We start from the raw sequence: 25,623 nt of genomic DNA, 5'->3' as shown, positions 1-25,623 counted from the left end.
AAAGTGGGTGTTGCCACCGAGTCTAAAAGCCAGGCCATGACACCCCCTGGTCAGTACCCCTCCCATGGCTCCCCATCTGACTGAGAGGAAAAGCCAAAGGCCTCACCCAATGTGCCCCTCTGATCTCCCTGGCCTCCCTGTCATCCATCTTCACTCACTGTGCTCTAGCCACAGAAACCTCCTCACTGCCCCTCCAACATGCCTCAGGGCCTTTGCACTTCTTGCTGTCCCCTCTTCCCGGAATGCTCTTCCCTCATTTCCTTCAGGTCTTTGCTCCAATAGCACCTTCTTAGAGTGGCCTTCCTGGCATCTCCTCGCCCCTCCCTCTTCTGCTGCTTCACCTTATTTTCCTCCTACTTGTCACCACTCACTAGAATAGGGGCTCCAGGAGAGGAGGGCTGCTGTCTTGTTTATTGCCGTTCTCTCAGAGCCTCCAGATTTGTCTGGCACGAAGTAGGTGCTTAATAAATGCTTGTTGTTGACTTAAGGGTCGGTGGTGACAATAGTCCTGGAAAGCTGAGAGCACCATACAAGATAATAATAAACATCAGCGCTGCCCCTTGGTGGCGTACCTACTGCGGTCAGGCACCTGTTAGGCATTTTATAGCCTTGACAACAAATCTTCACAAACCTCTTGCCTGCCTTAGAGACGAGGAAGCTGAGGCTCAGAGGAGTCAGGAGACTTGTCTGAGGTGCCCCAGGCATCTGGGTCTTTCTCCCCTCTAGGGTGGTTGTGAGGATTACATAAGTTGGGGAGTCAGAAGGCCCCTGACCTGGGCCAGGCTGGAGGAGGGCACCGTAAACACTGTTTCTCGCAGGAGCGACCGGGTAAGGAAGGGTCTGGTATGTCCTGGAATTACACGGAGCTGTGGGCCATGTCCTGGGATAGCGGCCAGGGGACTGAGAAGACACCAACGGTCATTAAAGCCCCCCACAAAGTGTGCCTTTGCCAGTCCCCTCATTTCATCCCCGCACATGCCGGGGGGTGGGGGGCGGGCATCTGATCACTTCCCTCCTATGGACTAGGGGACAGAATCAGGCCTGTCAGCCTCCTAAGCTCAAGTTCTGTCACTGTGTGAAGGGGCTCTGGGCCTCTCGCGCCCCCCCGCCGCCCCCCGTGGCACACATACCCACTCCTGCAGCTGGAGAGGCGAGCCAGCAGCGTCTTGACCTTGGCCAGTGACCTCTGCTCTTCCTGACACTTCTCGGCCTCCTCTTCTTCGTCGGAGGCGGCCTGGCCCTCCACTGAGCGGAACAGCTGCCCGTCCACTGCTGGAGAAACACGGGATGTGGGGACAAGGGACAGAGGGAGGGAACCAGATAGCCTGCCCCAGGGGGAAGCCACCAAGGCTCCACCAGGAGCCAAGCTGGCCACCCGGAGCCCCTCCCTGACATTCTACCCAGGGACCCTGAGAGAGAGAAGCCCTTTTTCTTCTTCGCTTTCTACGATGACACAACCAGCCGGGACCTGTCTGTGCCCTCAGAGATGCAATATTATTCCCATTTGAGGATATGGCCATCCCAGCCAGTGGGGTGGGGGCTGGGGCTCTGCTGGCACACACACCAGGTTGAACAGGTTTTCAGCTTGCATGCCTTTGACACTCGAGCGGGGGGCAGGGGATGCAGAGGAAGAGCAGTCATACGCGTGACTCTGTGTGATCCCCAGCATGGCTGTGTCTGGTTGGTGTCCCCCAGTCTGGCTGTGCATCAGAAACCCCGGGTCGGTTGTGGCCTCCTGGTGTCCCGTCACCCAGCATCAGGCTGAGTCTCTGGCGGGGGGGGGACAGCCCCCGAATATCTCTCCAGGGGAGCCCTTCCTTTCCTCCCCACTCCACCCCAGCCCCGGGGACACAGATGTCCAGCCTGGCCAGGCAGAGTGCAGACTAGACGGCCACGGGACTGGTTCCGCCAGGGCAGCAGACCCAGGGCGGGCCGAGGACAATCAGGCCAAAATCTGATTCAAACTTCCAGGGAAGAGAAGGGCCTGCATTCCCCTGGCCTGGGAGTTGGAGGGTGTGGGTCTGGAGCTCCTGGGGGCTGTCTGGTCAGTAAGAGGGGAGCGCCTTCCGCACGATGGGTCCATGAAGGCAAGGCAGCAAGGGGTGCAGCTCTGCTGACATCTCGGCTGTGCCCAAAGCCTACTTGGACTTTTTAATTAATTCCCCGCACCGCACCTTCCATCTAACTCGGGCCAGTTTGACAGTGACAATGGCCTGACCCTCGCAGACAGACAGTAGCCTGAGCAGCAAAGCTGTGCATGCCTTCCCCCGTAGAGGGAGAGGAGAATCAGAAGCAGCAGATCTGAGGTGGGCCTGGGCATCTGTGATCCGGGCCACCTGGCAGGTTTGGGAACCACTGATTCAGGTATCCTGACTTGGGACACCCGTCTCTCCAGCCTGACTGTCCCAGCTGGGTGGGCTCAGGGCCCTTGCGTTTTGTTTCAGTAGAAACTGTCCCGGACCAGAGCGCCTGGGTGGCTCAATCGGTTGGGTGTCTGACTTGGGCTTAGGTCACGATCTCATGGTTCGTGAGTTCAAACCCCACGTCGGGCTCTGTGCTGACAGCCTGGAGCCTGCTTTGGATTCTGTGTCTCCCTCTCGCTCTGCCCCTCCCCCGCTCACGCTCTCTCTCTCTCTCTCAAAAATAAATAAATGTTAAAAAAGAAAAAAAAGAAACTGTCCCGGACCAAACAGAACCAGGGTTGAGGTGACTGATCCATGACGTTTTGGTTGCGTGAATCGTGTTCCCAATATTGACGGTTTGTTTCTCGTCCTCGGGATTTCCTGGTGCTGTGTGTATGTGTGTTGTGTATGTGTGCATGTATATATGCGTGTATGTGTGTGTGGTATCATTACAGTCACGGTCATTAACACGTCCTGGTGCCCGAGGCAGGGGCAGGCAAGGGGCTCTGAAGATAAACGGGAAAGATGGCACCCAGCGGCCCCTCCGTGCCTGCCCATGGCTGAGCCCAGCGAACACTGTGTGCAGGGACAAACCTTCGTCCAGGGGTCTGTTCCCGGAGCTGCTGTCTGACTGCCAGGCTCCCTCTGGAGAGGTGTCTGGGCTTCTGGTCCCACTTTCCTCAGGTTCACCACTCTTGGCTTCTGGCTCTGGGCTGCCTCGTGAGGAGATTGGGAGCTGGGTGCCCTCTGACCTGTGGGCAGGGGAGAAGACACAGGTGCTGAGAGGGAGGAGGGGGCTTGGCCAGCTTCCTGCCGGCAGTGCGGGATGTGGACCCACCCTCTGCCACTGCTTACTCTGCACAGGTGAGCTGTCTATGATGTGCCTGAAGAAGACCCTGTGGTTGACCTTCCTGGCTCCCCACCCAACGGCCAGGATGTTAGAGTCAGACTTCCATGACAGACACTCCCTGTCCCAGTGTCCCTTGCACCTAAGGCACAGGCTGCAATCTAATTTTAGCCAAGGAGGCTAAAGGAAAAATCTTCTGGGGAGCCTCTGGAATGGATTTTTATCCCTTACTAAAAGTAAATCAGGAAAGAAAATGCCCTTCCTTCTTGCCTTTGGACTTTGTCGTGTGGATATGTTTGAAGCACTGGCAGCCATCTTATGACCATGAGGAAATGGCTGAGAGAATTATGGAGTAGTTGAACAAGAGCCCTGATATCTTTCAGCTGCTGAGAGTCCTGGACCTCCCACCGCGGGACTTCTTATTATGGGAGAGATTTTTTTTAAAAGTCTTAATTGTTTCAGTTACTTTTAATTGGGCTTTGGAGAACCTACTTCACCCTCATCAATCAATGTTCTTGATATTCTAAGGTCCTCACTTGAATCTTCAGGGTCCGTGTCACTGCCCTTACAAAATCAAGGGAAAAAAAGAAAAACAAATCTATCCTAGCATGAAAATATTCACTAATGAACTGGCTGCTTATTAAACTAGTCCTTTCCTCCTCTTTCATTTTATACCCACATCTGTCTTTCATCTCTTCAGAATCTGTTGTTACTCAACCTCTCCCTGTCGGATGTAACAGCCCAATAGAAAAGAAAGGGCTGTGAAGTGAAATTTCACATCTTGGAAAAGAAGAGGCTGTGGGGGTGTCGTTGAAGGGGTACTGGGGAACCATGGGACTCACAGGCAAAGCCACTGATGGTGGGAATGTGGCAGAGTTGGGCCAGTTTACAACCGAACAAGAAAAAAATCAACAGGATTAGGAAGGTCCAGGAGCACCAGAAGAGACTCGGGGGACTGGGAAAAGCCCTTAGAAAAACGATCAAAAGTCTCGAATATTTTTGCATAAGAGACCCTCCTCATGACCAAGTTGCAACAACAAGAAAATGTGACGTTAAAGACGCCCCATTGTGTTTTCACACAGTTTTGTTGGGAAAATTATTCCAAAAGGAATATAATCAACCTGGAAACAGTCTACATCTAAGAATTAATACACTGTCCTACAGTCATGAAGATTGCTTTTAAAAAAGGAGTGAAAAGTGAAAAACAGAATTGCCGTGTGACCCGGCAGACCACTTCTGGGTATGTACCCAAAAGATCTGAAAGCCGGGACTCAAGCAGATGTTGACACACCCTTGTCCACCGCAGCATGATTCAAAAGGTAGAAGTGACCCAAGTGTCCACTGATGGATGAATGGATAAAGTGTGATCTATCCATACAATGCAATATTATCTAGCCTCCCAAAGGGAGGAAATACCGACACACGCTACGACACGGACGAGACTTGACTTGGTGCTCAGCGAAAGAAGCCAGTCATCAGAGGACAAATGCTGTATGATCCCACTTCTGTGAGGTCCCTAGAGCACTCAGATTCCTGGAGACAGAAAGTAGGAGGGTGGGTGCCGGGGGCTGGGGGCCAGGAGAACGGGGAGTTAGTGTTTAATGGGGACAAAGTTACATTTTGGGAAGATGAGAGAGGTTCTGTGGATGGGTGGGGGGATGGTTGCACAACAGTGTGAATGTACTTAACGCCACTGAACTGTGCACTAAAAAATGGCTACAATGGTTAAGTTGTATGTTATGTATACATGGTACAATGGAAAAAAAAAAAGAAGGAATAAGTAGTTGAAAACATCACCTGGTTTTATCTGCTAAGTAGCACAAGAAACTCACTTTAATACATTTTGGGTTTATTTTTCAAGTTAAAGCCTCAGTCAGGTCAGACACAGGCCACTCTCTTTGGTCCCATTTTGTGCAGATTCACTCCAGTGGATCTCTCCGGGGCCAAGTATTATTGGAAACCGAGGACCCTTCTGCTCAGTTCAGGAGTTGCTGTTTGAAGTCACCGGTCAGTCCTTGCCCACACAGACCACTGTAAAGATAGAAGCCACACGACACCGTGGATGAAGCAGGGGCCTTGGTGCCAGCCTGGCCTTGCCAATGAGGAAGTGGCAGTGGGACTTGGTCCCTATTTTGCAGATGGGTCGCTGGAGCCGATGACCTCTGAGGTCCTCCCATCTCTGCTTGCGTTCTGGTGATCAGGCCTGTGTGAGTATTCAGAGGAGCCAGCTTGGCCAGCATGCGTGTCAGGGAAACGACAGCAGCCGTTCCAGAGTGAGTGGGACACGGGGACGCGGCACTGCAGAGAGTCCTAGCAGGTGTGGGTGCCCAGTGTTTGTTGGGTGGATTCAGCATCGGGGGGACTGTCTGCTGAGCCAAACAAGAGGGGATCTGCGGGACTGCACTCGGGACCCAGAGCAGGGCATCGGCCGCCTGGGGCCACCCAGCACCTCCTCCCCGTTGGTGGCAGCTTCCCCGACTGCCACCCAGATGTCTCACCTGCTCACCTACCCCTACCACCAGTAGCTAGTCTGCTCAGAGGAGGGCGTGGCGCGTGGCTCCTCCCCATGCTAATTAGCATGAGCCCATCCCTGGCCACCGTGATTGGCCCAGGCCTGCACAGGTAGCCAATGAGACCAAAGGAACTGTCTGCTGGGGTTTCTCGCGGACCCGCTGGCTCCCTGCCTGGTGAGGTCTGAGGACACGTAGGGGAGATGTGACAGCCCAGGGGGCCGGCTGGAGATGCAGGGAGCTACAGAGAGAGCCTGAAGATGACAACAGAAACGACGTCCTTAATGACATGATTTGGGTTGCTGGATCAGGGCTAACCCTGAACTTTTGTGTGTGTGTTTTTAAAATTTTTTATTTTGGGGAGAGAGCACGAGCACGCGACTGGGAGAGAGGGGCAGAGAGAGAGAGTATCCCAACCAGGCTCCACGCTTAGTGCAGAGCCCAATGTGGGGCTCGATCCCAGGACCCTGGGATCATGACGTGAGCAGAAATCAAGAGCTGGATGCTCAAGCGACTGAGCAACCAGGAGCCCCTAAACTTTTGTGCTTTACGAGCCAATAACTCTGACTGATTAAGTCCTGTATTCAAGCTCCTGTAATGCAAGCCGAGAACAGGGATCTGGCTTGGCAGCCGTCAGTGTGAAAAGGCCATGGGCGGGTATTCTTGTTTAAGCATGACACCATGTGAGGTTTCCAAAGGCTCATACAGCCCGGAGAAGAGAAGACACGAGGGTATGGGGTCACTGTTTCCAAGACTCAAAGGTGGAGACAAGTAGCCTTTTTATGGCCCCAGAGGGCGATGCTTGCCCAGAAGGAGAGAAGGAGGGGGAAGCAAAGATGAGATTTGGAGAATCAGAAGGAGGCAGTTTTAGCTCACTGTGAGGAATGACTTTCTCACAGGGATTGCTGACCAAGAACAGAATGGGCTGTCTTGTAAGGTAATGAGCTTCTGGGCCAAGGAGGTATGTAAGGAGGTAAGGGACTTCAATGGGCTGGAATTTTGAACAGAGTTGGAGGCCGAACTTGACAATATCTACGTCTTCCCACTCTGAAATGCTGCTTTCCCCCTAAATTATTTAAGGGCTTCAACAAACAATATGAGACGGAGGGACCCAGCCCTTATTTACAAGTTTCCTAGTATAGGCTAGCGCTGGCACCCTGGTCCCTCCTCTCCCCACATGCCCACAGCCACTTGAGTCTTGGAAACCCTGCCCCAAGTGCAACTTTGTGCATTACCAACAATAACCAAAAACAACAACTACATCTTTCAGAATGCTTACTAGGTGCCAGGCACTGTTCTCAGTGCTTTAAACATTTTCCTCGCAGCAACCCTAGGAAGTAGGTACTGCCATTACCCCCATTTTGCAGAGGCACAGACAGCCAGAGTAACTTCCTCAAGCCTCACAACTCAGTTCTGGAGCTGCTGGGATTCACGCTCAGGCCACTGGCTCCGGGCCCACACCTCCGTGGCCCTGCCACGTGGGAGGAAGTTTGGGAGGCAAGGTCTGGAGTGACCCAGCCCAGCCGCCATTCTCATTAGGTGACTATAGGCCACAGGCAATGAAGTCGGGAAGAGGAAGCCACTGAGAACAGAGTGTGGAGAGTGGGACGGGGGCGGATATGCCTCGGAATTTTCCAAGAAGTAAAATGTGGCTGCAAAGCAACAGAGTGTCCCCAGGGACGCCGAGCGTGTGCTACCTGGTCTAGTAACTGGTATTTGACCGAGTCTGTCATTACCCCCCCTCCCCCAACCCCTTCCTGCTGATTCACTCTGTAGGGTCATTCGCATAGTCACGTAAATGTGCTGTAATATCTCCACCTTAATACCAACAACGAAAGCCAACCAATGAAATAACCCTCCCCAGCATACAGGTTCCCCCACCTACCACCCCTCTCTCTGTCCGGTTTAGGGCAGAACTTCTAGAAAGAGCTGCCTCGGCTACACATGCCATTCTGATCTCACCTTGTCACCCACCACGGCTGCCCTGCGAGACCCAATGGCTGCCTCTCAGTGCTCATCTGGCCGGTGAAATGAACACTACACTTCCTAGTGCACACGTCATGGTGCACGTTTCATTTTTTTCACGTTTATTTTTAATTAATTTTAGAGAGAGAGAGCAAGCAGGGAAGAGGGGCAGAGGGAGAGAGAGAGAGAGAGAGAGAAAGAGAATCTCAAGCTCGGTGTGGAGCCCAACTCGGGGCTCAGTCCTACAACCCTGGGATCCTGACCTGAGCCAAAATCAAGAGTCAGATCCTCAACGCTCAACCTATGGAGCCAGCCGGTGTCCCCATAGTGCACATTTCATGGTGTACGTTTCACGAACACTACTATATAGAAGGCAATGGACACTACATTACTCCCTCACCTGGTCACTTTCTTCAGGTGGCTTCCAGGAGACAGCTCATCCCTCCCTGGTGCTCCTCCTTGTCTACTTGGCTCGTTCCTCCTCTTCCTCCCTACTCCTCTGTGCTGGCTGGCATGCCCTCAGACCCCACCTGAGAATTTTATATCCATTTAGTCTTTAAGGGGTCTCAGCCAATGCTGTGGCTGTAAGAGCCGATGACTTCCAAATGTATCTCCAGCTTTGGCTTCTGGGATCCAGTTTTATGACAGCCTTACCCAGCTTAACTGCTGCCTTGGCATCTCAACCTGGATGTCCCACAGGCATTGCAGATGCCTCCGAGTATCCTTGTCTTTCTCCGTCTGCTCCCTCTGTTCGCCCTCAGTGAAAAGCGCCAACACTCACTTGGCCCCCCAAAGTAGAGGTCATACATGAAGGTGGAGAGTCTGACCCATCACTCAGTTCTGATCCCATGTCCAGACCAGGGGTGCTGGAGGGAGACAGAGGGCCATTCTATAATGCTATTGTGTGGCCACTCCCATGCTGGGTTTGGGCAGGTGGGGACAGAAGTGGGAAGGAGGCAGGGGGAGTGCAGCCCCTGCCCTCAGTGGATTTCTCGGTGACAGGGAGTCCACACCCTTCACTCTTCAAGGCAGTGCCCACTGGACTCGGGGCCAGACCCTCATAGACAAGGAGGGTGCTGGGTCTGCAAAGCAGGGAAGGTGTCCTAGAGGAGGCAGGACTTGGGGTTGAACAGAATGAAAGAGGCTTGGGCGGAAGAGGAAAGGCAGCAGGTGTCTCTGGGGACAGATCAGGGGCAGCAGGGCCAGAGAAAAGGAGTCACAGTAGACCAGAAAGGGCTGAACAGGCCCTGACTGGGCACCCCAACTCCGGGCTGGGCCTTATGTGTGCTGTTTTGAGTACTGCTCAATGGACTTAGGAGGTCGATATCTCTCAGAGGAGGAAAAGGTTAAGTCACAGGTGGTTGAGGGCCAGCAGAGATCCGGACCTGGGTCTCTCCTCTCCAAAGCCTGACCTCGCCTTGTTCCGTTGTCCCATTCTCTAGGTCACCAGGCCTTGGAAGGTCCCACATCTTATAGATGGTGGAAGCAAGCAGAGGTTGAACCATATGGAATTGCTGGGTTTTGCTGGTTTTTTTTTTTTTTTTTTTTTTTTTTTGAGAAAGAGAGAGAGAAGGGAGAACATGAGGGGCAGGGGTGGGGGGTGGGTGGTGACAGAGAGAGAGTGAGTCAGAGGATCCGAAGCGGGCTCTGTGGCTGTTGGCTCAGGGCCCAATGCGGGGCTTGAACCTACAAACCACGAGATCATGACCTGAGCCAAAATCGGATGCTTAACCGACTGAGCCACCCAGGCTGATTTTGCTGATTTAGACCTGCAAAGGGGAATTTAAAATGGTTCAATCTGATAGGATGTGTATGGATAAGGTCTCTCAATTGATCGGTTGCAAATCTGTCACTTCAGCGGTGAGTACCTTGGTTTGTGAGAGGCTTTGTTAGAATTTTCTAGGCCTACAGGGCTCCTGGTTGGTTCAGTCGGTGGAGCACGTGACTCTTGATCTTGGGGTTGTGAGTTCAAGCACCATGATGGATATAGAGATTACTTAGAAATAAAAAGAAAAGAAAAAAAGGGTTTTCTGGGCCTAGAAAGCTGATAGCCATCCACCCTAGGACTGGGCCATATAGCCCGGTGGTTTAAGGAGTGTTTCCCGTAAGAATGGGTCCCTTTGAGTCGGCTCTGGGCAGGAGATGGAACTGCTTGGGGACAAGGCAGAGCAGAGGGTCACCTGTCATCTTGCTGAATGAGCTGGGTGCTATGCCCCCCCCCCCCCCCCCCCCCCCGCCGACCCACAGGTCCAGCCTCCTTGAAACACCAGTCCCAAGGTCACAGAGCAGACACTGTATCATGTTACGTCTCTACCCTCCCTCCCCACCCCCTGGGCCATCAGTACTTGCTATCATGGTCATTTTCTGGAAGACAGCTCTGACCCTGCTCCAAAGCCCTCTGTGGCTCCCATGGCCAACTGGAGAGGTCCAGATCCCCTGATATCTGAACCCCTCCATGGAGGAGTTTCTGAAGTTGAAAGCAAAGATCTGACGGAGGAAAGAACACATTTTGCTCAGGAGGGCCCTCTGGGTGGGGACAAGTCCCTCTGCTCCCTCCCCATCCCCGTCCTGCCACTGTAGGGGAGTACAGTAAGGGAGCAGAGGTCAGCTCTGACCCCGTGTCTCTTGCCTTCAAAATGCTTCAGTGGCTCTCTGTGGCCACCAGGAAGAACTTCAATATCCTTAACACAACATCAAGGGTCCTCCAAGATCTGACCTAACCCTCCAGCCTCATCACTGGTGATGACCACCGGGCACAGCACAGCCAGACCCACCAAACTCCTGTGTGTTGCTCTTGGGGCCTTTGCGCGTGACAACCACAGCCAACACCCGTATGGCCTCACCGTGTGCCAGACACGACACCATTCTGAGTCTTTTAATGCAAACTGCTCTATTCTTCCCAGTAACCCTAAGAAGGAGTGATTTCTTGTTCTTCTTCTTTTTAGTTTGTGCATTTTGAGAGAGAGAGAGAGAGAGAGAGAATGTGCATGAGTTGGGGAGGGACAGAGAAAGAAGGAGAGAGAGAGAACCCCAAGCAGGCTCTGCACTTGGTGGTTTGGAGCCCTGGGTGAAGCTCGATCTCACGACCACGAGATCACGACCCGAGCCAAGATCAGGAGTTGGACACGCAACTGACTGAGCCACCCAGGCACCCCTGAAGGAGTGATTCTTGTTACTGCCATTTTACAGATGAGGAAACTGAGGTGCAGAGAGCAATTTGCCCAAGGCCACACAGATTGCCCCATCTTCAATGTGCACCCCAAGCCCAGCAAGTTCAGCCTGGAAAATCCTACTGGCCCTTTGCTCTCCCCTCTGCAATGCAAATACCACTTCCTCTCAGAACTCCCCTCTCTCTCACCTGGACTCCCAGAGCTCACATGCTCTCAGGTGTCCTGTTATGATACATGTCCCTCACCAGACAGAGGTTTCCTCTGGGCATCACAGGGACAGAGTGGCCCAATAATGAATTAGTGAATGAGGGCATGAATGTATGAAGGGTAGGTCAGGCCTGGACAAGTCCTGAGCCTGGGTGAGGATCCCAGCTTCCTCCCTCACCTTGTGCTCTTGGATTGTTCCAGAAAGGACAGAGAGGAGAGCACTCATTGTGAAGCCACAAGGCCTGGGTGGCGCCCCAGCTCTGATCAGCTTTTCCTGTGGATCAGGGGCTCATCTCCTGTGCACCTCACTGAGGGGCGGACCCTCAAAGTGAGAGGGTGTCGTGCTTTCTTAAAATGCACACCTTTTTGGCCATTGACCCTATTGCTTACTAATATAGGTTTCCTTTCCTAGGAAACATGATTACCAGCCGTGGAAAGCCAGTATCTCGTCCCACATAGAAAGTAACAACAGCAACAAAAATACATAAAAGAACAACAAAACAAAGTGAGTCGATTCTACTTAGCCCCGAGGTTTCTGTCTGCCTCTGAACCCGAGACTGCTTTTTCTCCCTTAAAGTGGGTTAGCCCGGAGGCGCTAGAGATTTGCCTGTTCCAAACCAGGACTGAGGAGGCCCAGCCTCCTCGCTCCATGCCTCCCTGGCCTGTGACCCCTTCTGTGCCTCGGTGCCACTTTCCTTTGGGAGCCATGGAGGAACTGGGGGCGGTGGGGGGGGGACTCCTGTGACTGTAGAGGTACCTGTCACTCAGCAAGCACTGGAGAAGGACCCCCTTCCCAGTTCCAGGCGGTTCTGGGGCAAGGTAGGTGCTGGAGGCTGTCCACTGTCCCCTTACACCCTCGCTTCCGGACAGACCCGAGTCCTCGTGTGCGGTTGGGCGTTCCCTGCAGCTGGCCGCATCTGTGCACTTCCCGGAGGCTGGGGTGAACCTCTGATGTCTCCCTCCTGTTGGAGGCCGACGGCCACATCTGGCCACCAGCCCGGCGGCTTATGCAATCTGACAAAGGCCAGATGTTGCTTTCTCCCTTCCTCCAGTCCTGCGGCTCTTGGCTGTCAGCTCGAGGTCCCCAACACACAGGCCCCTTCTTGGGATCCACGATGCCGAGAGGGGTCTCGGGAACTGCCCGATCTGGGTCGCGTCCCGCAGGACTGTGGCTCTGCAGTGTGACCCCCGGGTCTCCATTTCATCCTCCCATTCACTCGTGAGTAAACACGGAGGGGTCCTGGGTCCCATGAGGGTGACATGAAATGACACAGTACTTCCAAAGCTGGGGAGCCCCGGCCTCCACTAACATTTGAGGCCATCCAAGGTGGCGCTCAGATGGATAGTTGCGTGTGTGTGTTTTAAACAGCTAAGCATTCATTTTGACATGTATGAAGCACAAATAACAAGCACACCAAACAATTTCAGTTTTCTGTGTATGACAGTGTTATACCTTTCTTTTCTTTAAAAAAAAAATTTTTTTTTAACATTATTTTTTTGAGAGACAGAGAAAGACAGAGCATGAGCAGGGGAGGTGCAGAGAAAAGGAGACAAAGAATCGAAAGCAGGCTCCAGGCTCCGAACTGTCAGCACAGAGCCCGACGCTGGGCTCGAACTCACGAACCGTGAGATCATGACCTGGGCCGAAGTCGGTCGCCTAACAGACTGAGCCACCCAGGCGCCCCCTTTCTTTTCTTTTTAAACAATGTTTATTTATTTACTCATTTTAAAAATGTTTATTTATTTTGAGAGAGAGAGAGAGAGACAGCATGAGCATGAATGGGGGAGGGGCAGAGAAAGAGGGAGCAGGAGGATCCCAGGCAGGCTCCACATAGTAAGCACAGAGCCCGACGTGGGGCTCGAACTCATGAACTGTGAAATCATGACCTGAGCTGAAATCAAGAGTTGAATGCTCGACAGACTGAGCCACCCAGGGGCCCCTACCTTTCTTTTCAATAAATTTATTTAAGTAAAAAGAGTGAGATGATTTAAGGAAAAATAGTAAATAATAATAGCACAGGTGCTATGCAGATAATGGCAAAAAGTGACACAGAGCCTAGGAGAATGTCTGAAGCTTGGCGAGCCTTAGACCAGCACACGGTAAGCTCCGGGAGCTACGAGAGCTGCACTCTTTACGGCCTCAGCCACTTGGTTAGCCCCTCAGGGGAAAGGACCCCAACTCTAAATATGGGCACCCTCTTTTTACAATGGCTATTTTGGAATGGCCCCACATGAGCTGGATAAATAATATACTCAATCCTCACAAATATTCGAAAAAATTTGAAAAAAATTAATGTGATGTGCTAACAGTGATTTAAAGGAGAAAGGAATGTTATAATACACATTTCAACATGTAAATATTCAGATGTAATGATACTTTTAGGTGGTTAAACCTACGTATAATGGCTTTTTTAAAGTTAAAGTGTACTTAACACAATGTGACATTAGTTTCAGGTGTATGACACAGTGATCACACATTCTGCTGTGTTCACCACACGTGTAGCTGTCCTCTGTCACCATACAACACTGTTACGATACCAGTGACCATGTTCCCTGTGCTGTACCTTCATCCCATGACTTACTCATTCCATAACTGGAAGCCTGTATCTCCCACTGCCCTTCACCCATTGTGCCCATCCCCCCACCCCTCCCCTCTGGCGGCCATCAGTTTGTTCTCTGTATTTATGGGTCTGTTTCTACTTTGTGTTTGTTTTGCTATAACAGCTACAGTTGAATTTGAGAGTCATGAGGTAATATTCAATTGCATGTTGTTGACATTCTTTCCCTATATTTGGCATTTTGAAATAAGGGCTAAGAAAATATATTCAGATGGATGGATGGATGGATGGATGGATGGATGGATAGGTGACTGGATGGATGGATGGATGGATGGATAGGTGACTGGATGGATAGATGGATGGATAGATGGATGGATGGATGGATGGATGGATGGATAGGTGACTAGATGGATAGATGGATGGATAGATGGATGAATAGATGGATGGATGTATGGATGTACGGATGGATAGGTGACTGGATGGCTGGATGGGTGGATAGATGGATGGATGGATGGATGGATGTATGGATGTATGGATGGATAGGTGACTGGATGGATAGATGTGTGGATAGATGGATGCATGGATGGATGGATGGATGGATGGGTGACTGGATGGATAGATGGATGGATGGATGGATGGATGGATGGATGGATAGGTGACTAGATGGATAGATGGATGGATAGATGGATGAATGGATGTATGGATGTATGGATGTATGGATGGATAGGTGACTGGATGGATAGATGGGTGGATAGATGGATGGATGAATGGATGGATGGATGGATGGATGGATGGATGGATAGGTGACTGGATGGATAGATGGATGGATGGATGGATGGATGGATGGATGGATAGGTGACTGGATGGATAGATGGATGGATAGATGGATGGATGGATGGATAGGTGAATGGATGGATAGATGGATGGATGGATGCATGGATGGATGGATAGGTGAATGGATGGATAGATGGATGGATGGATGCATGGATGGATGCATGGGTGGATGGATAGGTGAATGGATGTGTGGACAGATGGGTTGATAGATAAGCAGACTCACTGGGACACAGCATAATAAATGCCAGTGGACACAGACATTCCTTATCAGCTGGTCAAGCACAAGTGTTGTCAGTGTCTAGGATGTGGTTTTGAAATGATGAGCAATTCTTGGAAAATTCCAAACAAAACAAAGTATAACTTTCCCACTACTCACGCAGCATTACATTCTTGGAAAATCCATTGTACGTTAAAGCTATGCAAAGAATTTGTGGTTATATGTAAAGCAGCGTTAGATCCCAGTCTCAGACAATTGTAGTGACAGCAAGTTTTTCACAGAATGAATGTCCAGACATTTGGAAGCCGTGTGGGGTACAGGGCAATCCTGGGTTGTACAGGACCTGTGCAGAAGCTTGCGTCCCTGGGAGGGCCCCCCTCAAGGGCCAGGAACGCTGTCCCCCTATTCATTGAGACAAACACTCCCTCCCCACAAGTTTCCAGAACATCCCTGGAGGGAAGCTGCTTCCAGAGAGATGCCTTGTTGCAGACTCCCTCCTTGCTCCTGTTCTAACCTCAGGTCCCACTGGCTATGGGAGCCTCCACCCAAACCTGGCTCTAGGCTGCCTCATGGGGGGACTATAAGGTGCCCAATTGATGGATTTGGACTTGGAGGCCGCCGGTTCGGCCACTTGGACCATGCCAATGCCCTGGGGAAGCACCCAGGATCTCCATTGGCCAGTGCCCTCTGGTCTGCAGCCATTCTGGCCACCCCCTCCCCCCCCACCATGTGGTCTCTGGGCTTGCAGAGCCACGAAGGATGGGGGATTGGCTTGTATCTGTTTACTCCTGGGCCAGCCTCTCAAGCAAGGGTGCCCTCATCAAGTCCCTTCCCCTCACTGAGACTCAGCAGCCCCAAGCTTTTAAATGGGGAAGTTGCCCCTGCTCATGGATGAGAGCTGGGGCTAAGTGAGGGATGTGTGCACCTGTTCACACTGTAGGCACGCATCCAACTCTTGTTAGCTCCCATCCTCTGTTCACAACTGCCTCCTTCTCTATTCATTTTGTTTTTTAAAAACCTCAAATAAATGCTTCAGCGCAGGGATAGTCGCCCAGTTTCTTAATCTGACCTGTGCCGATGAATATGGTGGCCGCTTGTCATACTGGGCTACTGAAATTTAAACTAATTACAGTGAAATTCAGCTCCTCAGCATGTGAGCCACATGTCAAGTGCTCAGTAGCCACATGTGGCTTATGGCTACCATATTGGACAGTGCAGATGTAAGCCATTTACATCATCACAGAAAGTTCTGTTGGACAGCACTGAGGTTATGGTAAGAAGGTAAAGTAATACTTCACAGTCATTTTGCCTCGAACCATAATTCTGACTTGTAAGTCGCCTGTCCAATTCACTATTACGTTCGTGCAGTGATAATTCTGCTTAAATTGCAATTATCTGAACCTAGAAATTGACCCTGTTGTATGTATAAACAAAATATATCACAAGTGGGTTCCTGCCATAATCCAATGCACTCCTCTCTACATGGAAAAACTCAAACTGGGTCCCCGTCTACACCCACTGAAGGGGTGGACTCTGGGTGGATTAAAGACCTAAATATGAAGGGCAGAATTAAAATAGAACATACAGCAGGATGAGTGGCTTTGAGACCTAGGGGTGGGGGACAGCTCAAACAAAAACTCAAAAGCAAAAATCACAAGGCCCAAAGCATTTGATGAATTTGATTAATCAAAGGACACATGGGAGCCGGCTGGCGTCCCTTGGTCAAGTTCTGTGCAAGCCTCTCACAACCCAGCAATTCCGCCCCGGGGTATTGTTTTTTGGGGGAAGTTCTAGCACCCGTCTGCAGGGTGGCATGGAGCAGAATGCTCATCAGTGTCATCTGGGGAGGTGGCAGCTGGGAGGCGGCTCTGGGATTGGGCGGGAGACTCACCAGGAGGGAGGGACAAGGGGCAGCCGTGCACACAGCCAAGGCACCTGAAACATGCAAGGCTGAGTGAAAAATGCAAGACGCGGCGTGAGACACAGAACACAGTGCCGTTACGGACGCCGAACGCAGACACAGAAACACACGTTTTGCCAGAGCACAGTGAAAAGAAGATACCTGGAAGTCACTTGAGGAGGGTTGCCGATAGGGCGGACAGGGAAGTGGGAAGAGAAGGGGAGAAAGTATCCATTCGTACCCCTGCTCCAACCCAAGTCTCCCGCTCTGAGTACACAACCTTCCAAGGGTCAGTCTACATGTTCACCGATGAGCAGCACGGCGGCTGTAGGACATTATCACTGAACTCAGGGGCTGGCAAACTTTTCCTGTAGAGGGCCAGGGGGTCAATATTTCAGGCTCAGCAGCCCATGTGGCCACTGCTGTAGTTACTCAGTTCTGCCTTTCAGGTGCAAAAGCAGCTACAGACAATCCACAAGGAAATGAACACGGCTGTGTTCCAAACTTTATTTTATGGATACTGAAATTTGCAACGTCATGAAATTCTTCTGTGCCAGGAATATTGTTCCTTTTCGCGTTTTCAACCACGTGAAAAGGTTGAAATCATAGTTTGCATAAGGTCCATAAATAGGCATGGGGCTAGATATGGCCCACAGGCTGTAGTTTGCGAACTCCTGGTTTAATTGATGACTTTTGCCCCCAGTGGACAGAATTTCGTCCAGAGAAAACGTGTTTAATCGGTGTGGTAGACTGAGGGCTCACCTTGCCCCCAAGGCCAGCCAGCCAGCACCTTCTGGATTTGTGAAGAGCACTGAATGAGAGATGGAACAGAGCAACCATCTGGCTGGGGCCAGAAAGACCACCCTGAGGGGAGTGGGGACCCCCTGAATGGGCAGCATGGCGTATCCATCTGGGTCAGCAGGAGGGAGGGATGTTGTTTGTGGCTGATATGCTAAGGGAGTGGGTGGCTGACAGCCTGTGGGACACACGTTCACAGGTGCAGGCTCACTCGAGCTCATTGGTGGCATCTAATGGCAGAGGGCACGAGCGGCGGGTGGCAGGAGGGGACGCCGGCAGCCTGCTCCTAGACCAGCCGGGTCAGCTCTGCCTTGCTTTGGCCTGAGTCTGGCCCTCCGATGTGCTGGCCCCTGACACCCTGCCAAGTAATTCCCTTCTGGCTTTAGTGAGCCAGCGTCACTTCCTGTTGTTTGCAACCATGGTCCCCCAGCTGGTATGGCTTTGAGCAATTCACATCACCTTTCTCAACTTCAACTTTCTTTCCACAAAAAAGTCTTACATGGTGTGCACCATGGTTACGGCAGGGTGGGCAGAGTTTCTAGCAATGACTCAAAGGTTCCTGCAGCCCTTGACTGTGGGGAGGTATCATCCCCTTGATGGTGTTATGTTGTTACAGCTGATGTCAAGGGGGTTAACGTTCCCATCCAGTCACACGAGTCCCTTTAAAAACAGAGAGCTCTCTTGGGGCGCCTGGGTGGCTCAGTTGGTTAAGCGTCTGACTTCAGCTCAGGTCATGATCTTGTGGTTCGTGGGTTCAAGCCCCGCATCGGGCTCTGCGCTGACAGCTCGGAGCCTGGAGCCTGCTTTGGGTTCTGTGTCTCCCTCTCTCTCTGCCCCTCCCCTGCTCGTGCTCTGTCTCTCTCTCAAAAATCAATAAACATTAAAAAAAAAAATTTAATAACAGAGAGCTCTCCGGTCCAAAGAGGACTTCAGGGAGACCTGAAGTGTGAGAAGGACTTGGGTCCTCGCTGGCCAGAAGGTGAATGGGCCATGCGAGGCGCAGTGTGACCAGTGACCCTGGAGCTGACAGCCAGCAAGGAAACTGGGATCTTAGTCCTGCAACCGAAAGGAATGTAGTTCTGCCGACGCTGGAGTTTGGACACGTGTTCTCCCCCTGAGCCTCTATACCTGGCCAGTGACACCTTGATTTCAGCCTTGTGAGAACCTAAGGAGAGCCAAGCCAAGCCTGCCTGGACTTCTGGCTTACACAACGTGAGATCATCAATGGGTGTTGTTTCAAGCCACTAAGTTTATGGTAATTTGTTACGGTTGCATAGAAACCAAACACAACTGCCAAACAGACGCGCCCCATCTGCACACACAACCTCAATTACCCTTTCAGGCACTGAGTGGCCATGTGCTTCTGGAGAAGAGATCTGATTGGTCTGTGTTGGATCATGGTGACTCCTCCCCTTTACCAGGGATTGGTTTAGGGATAGGCATGTTATGTGCTTTTGGCCAGTAAGAGGGAAGGGAAGTGTTCCAGGACGATCTCTGGGAAAAGGGAAGTCCAAGGAGGAAGTTATTTTTCTGTCTGTGCATGTGGCAGTGATGCCTGAGACCATGGCAGCTATCTTGTGACCATGAGGGAGGCTTGCCGACAGGCCAAGACGACAAGCTGAGGAAGACAGTGTGGGAAGATGAAGAATTGTAATCCTTGCAGACATCACTGAGTTTCGAAGAAACTGCTTTTTCCCCGGACTTCTTATGGGTGATCATCAGCGTCCTTAAGATTTAAGCCATTTGGAGTTGGGTTTTCTGTTTCTTGCAGCCCAAAGTGTTGTCACCGAAAACGGCTCACAGCGCTGCTTGGGGGTTAAGTGAGGTTGTGTATGTGAAGTCCTTAGCGCAGAGCCTCAGGCCCAGCAGGTGCTCAGAAATGTTAGCCTGCAGTCTTAATGCCTCTCCCCTCCTGCCTTAGCCCTGGGGTGAGTCAGGGTTCAACCGGAGGACTGGGGCCAGCAGGGGACATTGATCTGTGCCTACGTCTGTAGTTCCAGCACTGTCTCAAGAGCTTTATTATAAGGAAGTGGCTTCTGTGGTTGGGGGGCTGGCTCAGCCGGTCTGAAATCCCTAAGAGGGGGAGATCACAGGCAGGCTGGGATCCCTGGGCATAGAGAAGCTCTAGTCACAGGCAGAACCTGTGAAAGAAGAACCTTCTTTCTTTCAGAGAAGTCCTCAGCCTTGCAAGTGATTAAATTGCGCTCACCCAGATTATCCCGGATCACCTCCCTTGCTGAAAGTCAACTGATCACAGACTTTAATAACAGTTGCAGAATGCCTTCACAGCGAGCCTCGATTTGTGTTTGGACCGCCTGGGGCTGTTACCAAGTGACACATCAGAAGACCGTCACCGCTCCCCGGCCCGGCTTTTCCTAGAATGGCTGGAAAATGTCACTTGCGTTCGCTTCCCTTTCTGCTTTCAGCTGCCTGAGCCACTCAGCCCCTCTGTGCGCTTTGGGGAGCTGCAGGGCGGACAGGACATCTAGAGCCCGGCCAGGGCCCACCGACGGGTGGGGGCTTCCAGGCAGCCGGCCAGGCCGCTGAGCCCGCCCCGGAGGGCCTGGGGGCTTGCACACCGTGCTTCCTTCGCTGCGTGCCGGCGTTTCCTGAGCGAAGCCTCGCAGGAAACGGAGGCCAGCATGTGAAAACAAGAGAACAACAGTAGGAAGAAGAGCTTGAGAGGGGGCTGTGGAGGGTGAGCTGAAAATAAATCACGAAGAGGGGAGTGTGGGACAGTCCTCAGGGGTGCTTTGGGCCTGGGAAGGGTTGTCCATGACTCCTCAACTCTGGCTCCTACTTGCCTTTCCTGGGGTGGGAGGCAGGTGCAATGGGAGTGTGTCCATCAGGGTCTCGGTGCAGGGGTCACACTGCCACTGAGTGGTCTCTAGAGGCGTCTCTCCGCCTAGCTGCTAATTTTGTTCTGTGATTCATCTGACAGATGCATCACTGAGCCAGCCACCGCGCCCAGTGCCAGAGGTATTGCACTTAGCAGCAGACAGCCCTAGCCTCATGGAATTCACCTTCCCCCAGGGGACACAGACCTTAATGAAGGGGTCACGACAGTAAATTAAGGATGGAAAAAGCCAGGGGCTGTGAGAGATGACAGGGGAGCAGACTAGATGGGGCTGGGGCCTCTCTGAAGAAGTGAGCCATAGCAGAGGAGACCGGCGGTATGGATGACTTAGGCCGGTGACTTAGGCAAGGCAGGGCTGAGAGCGGTCAGGAACTAAACGATCAAGGAGCAGAAGGGCCACTGTGGCCAGAGTGACGTGGACAGTGGGCAGAGTGGAGGACGCTGGGGCTGGATCCGTGGGTGGTGGCCAGATCACTCAGGTCCACGATAGTCAATGCAAGGAGGCCAGTGTTTATTCTAAGGGCAACAGGAAGCCACAAGGTTAGATGTGGGTTTAGAAAGCCTCCCCCCCTCCCCCGCCCCGCCAGCCACTGTGTGGTTGGTTAGTGGGCTAGAGAGCTAGGGACAGCAGTCACATCTGTGCTGATGCTGGTGGGTGGCAGGTGTGGCTGAAGGGGAGCAGGTAGGTTGGAGACTTAAAATTCAAACATTACCTCCTCAAGGAAGCCGTCTGCCAGGCAGGACTGAATTTACATGAAGTCTTCACCCTCAGAGCCTCGGAAAGTGACTGTATTTGGTGACAGGGTCTTGATAGAGGCGATCAAGTTAAAATGAGGTCACTGGGGTGGCCCTAATCCAATCTGACTCATGTCTTTATAGGAAGAGGAGATTAGGATCCAAACATGTGCAGAGGGAGGGCTATGTGAGGACAGAAGCAGAAGACGGCCATCTGCAAACACATTCTCCTGCAGAGCCCCCAGAAGGAACCAACCCTGCCCACACCTTGATCCTGGACTTCTGGCCTCCAGGACGGTGAAATGATGCATGTCTGTTTAAGCCGGCAATAGTATTTGTCACGCAGCCAATCTGACTGATACACTGTCCCAAGCGCCATAGTAAAGAAACCTCTTCCACCTTGCCCATATCTTATTCATCCCATTTATTGTCACCCATTGGCTGACCATATCCCCTACCCAGGATGTCAGTCCCATGAGGGAAGAGACTTTGTCTCAGTCATAGCTGTCAGGACAGCGTCGGCACTCTCTGGGCATGCAACAAAATTTGGGTGAATAAAGAAAAGTCAGTAGTTATGTCTGATGGAGACGATGAAGAGACTAAGAGAGGATTCTCTGTCCTCCACGCTTACTGGGTCTCTGACTGCTGTTGGCCCCAAGCTTCTCCAGGTCACCTCAGTCCTCTTGGGAGAAGTGTCCCCACTGCTCCCAATTCAGAGCAGCCAGTGGGAATCCTCAGATGTTTCCAAAGTCCAAGCACCTGCCAGCCAGTAGGCAGCCCTCGTCTTTCCTGGGCTTGGGCCTCTGCTAGGCTCAGTGGCAGCAGGGACAGAAAAGAGGGGCGCTGGGTGCCATCATTGCCCACAAGAAGTTCCCAGTCTAGGAGCTCCTGCCTCAACTTCCTGCATGAGACCCAGGCCTGATCAATCACAGTGATTGGTTCCGAGTAGTTACACGACTCCCACCTGGGCCCATCACTACCTTCCATGTCCCTGTTGTCAATGATTGGTTCAAGGATGGGCATATAACCATGTCAGGATAATCAGAATTAATCTAAGGGTTTTGTTGGAACTACCGGAAAAGAAAAGCTCTTTCTGTTGGGGGTGATTCAGAGGGTGGAAACTCACCCTCGTGATGCTGGCAGACCTCTTGCTCCCATATAGGAAGAATGTCTGAAAGTGGAGCCCACAAGAGGGAAGCAGAGGTAAGAGATAGAGAGATTCCACATGTCATTATTTGTACTCCTAGATCCAGCCATGCCTGAAGCCATACTCTTGTGCTTTTCGCAGATCATGCACCCTGCTCCCACCAACTTTTAAATTTAAGCCAGTTTGAGTTTAATTTCCGCCATTGGCGACAAGTGTCCGATATAACAGAGATATTCCACTACCTCCAAAAAAGCATACATTTATTTCTCACCATTTCCCCCACACGAGAGCACCTTGATGGTCTATACCCCAGGTCGTTGCATCAGAACATCCTGGAGACCATGATGCCCACTCCCTCATGTGCTCCAGGGTTTCTCTGGCTTGGGTCTCAGGCAGAAGCCATTTATACCACCCAGAACTCGAGACAGGTGATGTCAGGATCCTGGCTCTATAGTGCCTCTGAAGCAACAAGGCCTGCCAGGCCTCCAGCCCGGCACTGGCCTCTTCCTTGTGTTTCCTTATGTGGTCGGGACCACCCTAGACGAGGGGAACCATCCACATGTACCAAGGACCTCTGGCTTTCTGGAACACCACTACACTACACAACAAACTTCCAAAAAAACTTCCCACATCTGGCTCAGGGGCCCAAACATCTGCTTTTTCATCTTCCCTTTACTTGGTGCCATGTGGCCTGGGGTGGCTCGGTCAGTTGAGTGTCCAACTTCAGCTCAGGTCACGATCTCGCGGTTCGTGGGTTCGAGCCCCACATCGGGCTCTCTGTTGTCAGCGCAGGGCCTGGAGCCTGCTTCGGGTTCTGTGTCTCCCTCTCTCTCTGCCCCTTCCCCGCTTGTGCTTTGTCTCTCTTCCTCTCTCAAAAATAAATAAACATTAAAAAAAAATTGCTTCGTTGGTGCCATGCTGCAGCCTTTATGATTCTTGGATTTTCACTTCCAGAAAGGAAGCTCACAGGTTAGACGTTTGTTGTTTTTGTCTGACCTGCATCCTTCTTCTGTCTCCGGGTAACGGCACCCACATTGCTTTGAGGAACTCCCCTGCCCCCACACCCAGGCTAAGCACCCACCTCTCCCAGACCTCAGGGCTCAGTGTGTGCTCTGGCCCTGGCCGGATGGAGTCTCCCAGCACCCTGGCTTAAGGAATCCCAGCCATGGATTCTTCCCTGGGACATCATCCACAGGTGCTAGAAAGCAGGATGTTGGGTCACCGAAGCTGGGCTCACTGCAGCCACGTTCGTGGGTAAAACCAAGCAGGGACAAGCAGAGATACAGGATGCACAGAGTGTGCTGGCGGCATGGGGATTTAAATCTGCTCCGGAGTGTGGAGCAGACAGATGCACGAATGCTCCCCACAGACGAGAAGGCCCCCACCACGGGAGGCCAACTGATGACAGTGACATTTACTGAGTGCCAAGTACGTGCCAGGCACAATTTGAAGTGCCCTTTGCATCCTGGCTAATTCTTCCTTCGTGACGTAGGCACTAACATCAACCCCATTTTCCAGATGAGGAAACTGAGGTGCGATAGGTTGAGTCAGAGCTTCCCAAGAAGTGTCAAGGCACCAAAGAAAATAGACGCACATAGAGGTAAGTGGAGAAGGTGGGTCATGGCCAAACATGGCTGGTGCGGCCCCTCAGGCCACCCTGGGTCCGTGTGGCTGGCTCTGACCTGGGGACCCCCGTCCACTTGGGACCCATCTGCATGCTTCAGGCTACCTGCCTGCCTGGGAACTGGACAAGCTGGGACCAGAAAGCAGGGGATCGCAGAGCCCATCCCCTAATCTGAGCACAAAGACACAGGAACTGCAGCTTGTTCCCAACCACCCAAGGGAAGCGGCACACGCAGCCCTAGACTCTGGGACTCTTGAGGACTGAGTCTCGCTTGGGGGTTGCCCTGTCCTACTGGGTGACCTTGGGAAGATCACTGTCCATCTCTGGGCTCCAGCTTCTTCTCTGAAGGACACGTTTGCTGCACACATTAGCCTGTACGGTCAAGATCCCGCTCCTTGGTAGGCACATGAAGTCCCAGACCCTGGGCCGTCAGCCATAAGGGTGGGCTCAGCTCTGCTCTCAGAGAAATCTGGCTGGGGGCATGCTTTGCCTGAGGGGAGACTTCTCTGCGGAGATACTATTGAGCAAAGAACGCCGCAGCTCTTCTGGCCTCGCCGTCTCCATTCCTGGGACTGAAAAGGCCTCACTCCTTCTTCGGGCCCTTCTGCGCCTCCGTGACCCCGCTCTGGCCATTGTGTTCACATAGACATCCACTGGTGAGTGGTTTCTCAGCAGGCTTTGCTTTTTTGGATAGAAAAGAACAGATGTCCCCCTTCTTTCTGCCTTTAATAGGGTTGTGGAGGCCACACGTCTGAAGGAACATTGCAAAGACTCATTTGCTGCAGCTCCACGTTGGGGTCCGAGCTCTCAGGGCAGAGCCTGCTTGAGATTCTCTCCCTCTCTCTCTGCCCTTCCCCCGCTCGTGTACGTGTGTGCACACTCTCTCTCTCTTGCTCAAAATAAATAAATAAACTTTAAAGTCTGTTTCAGCCCGCAAATCCCAAGGTTCCATCCTTGCAGAAGGCTCTGTCTTGGAACAGAGAATAGCAGGCCTGAGGCACCCCCCGAACTCCTGGCAAGGCCTCCAAGTATGGGACTGGGGGTCTGTCCCTTCTCAGGGGCTGGAGGTCAGGCCCTGAGTTCTCTCTCCCTAGACCCAGATATATCCTCCTCACCTGTCTCCTTGCCTCTCGCCACCCCTCCTGCCTGATCTGTCTTCCAGACACAGTCAGAGGGGTCTCCGTGAAGCTCAAATCTGATTAGGCCCTTCTTGCTTAAGCCCTTCTCTGTCTCCCTTGTTCTCTGGGGTAAAGGTCTCATGCTCAGTCTGGTGCTCAGGGTCCTTCGCCACCCCCTGCCTGCCTTCCAGCCTCCTCTCCTGCCACTTTCCACTTCAAGCCCTCTCCCACCGTAAGTCTCCCTGTTCGCAGGAGGCACCCAAGCCCTTCACATCTCTAAGCCTTTGTACTCACTGCAACCTGCATTTGCAATGCCGGAGAAAACTCCTACTCATCCTTTAATACCCAGGTTGGATGATGGAATAACCCCAAGAGATGCCCTGACCCCCCTGCCTCATTCATGCCTCCTCCATGCTTGTCTACACTCTGCAACTTGATTAGGGTCCTGTCTACAATCAGCTGAGACTGTCCATTGCTTGCTGCTGGTCTCCAGACAGAAGGCTCTCTAGGCGCCGGGCTCTGTTACTATTAACACCAACCACCATGACCGTTACTATTTATGGGGGGTACTGCGATAAGGGATCAATAATAATAGTAACATGATATTCATTAAGCTTTCTCTCAACGCTAAGCACTTTTCTAGGTGCTTTATACATGTTAGCATTCTGAATCTTCAAATGCCCCAGGAAATGGGTATTAGTAGTAATATTCTCGTCATCTCCATTTTACAGATG

At 52.1% G+C, this 25,623-nt stretch overlaps 1 protein-coding gene across 1 annotated transcript in view; it reads right to left on the bottom strand.

Annotated features, from left to right (window-relative positions):
* The window catches only part of EFCC1 (EF-hand and coiled-coil domain containing 1), a 41,473-nt gene that overhangs the window by 6,626 nt on the left and 9,224 nt on the right, over positions 1 to 25,623 (bottom strand). The window contains exons 3-4 of the mRNA XM_042912084.1: positions 2,997 to 3,154; positions 1,131 to 1,272 (exon numbers count right to left, since the gene is read on the bottom strand). Of these exons, the coding sequence (XP_042768018.1) occupies positions 1,131 to 1,272; positions 2,997 to 3,154 (300 nt within the window). The remainder of the gene's footprint in view (positions 1 to 1,130; positions 1,273 to 2,996; positions 3,155 to 25,623) is intronic.

This window comes from Panthera leo, chromosome A2 (assembly GCF_018350215.1).
Source record: "Panthera leo isolate Ple1 chromosome A2, P.leo_Ple1_pat1.1, whole genome shotgun sequence".
Classification (NCBI taxonomy): Eukaryota; Metazoa; Chordata; class Mammalia; order Carnivora; family Felidae; genus Panthera; species Panthera leo.
This window is presented reverse-complemented; position numbering and strand designations above follow the sequence as displayed.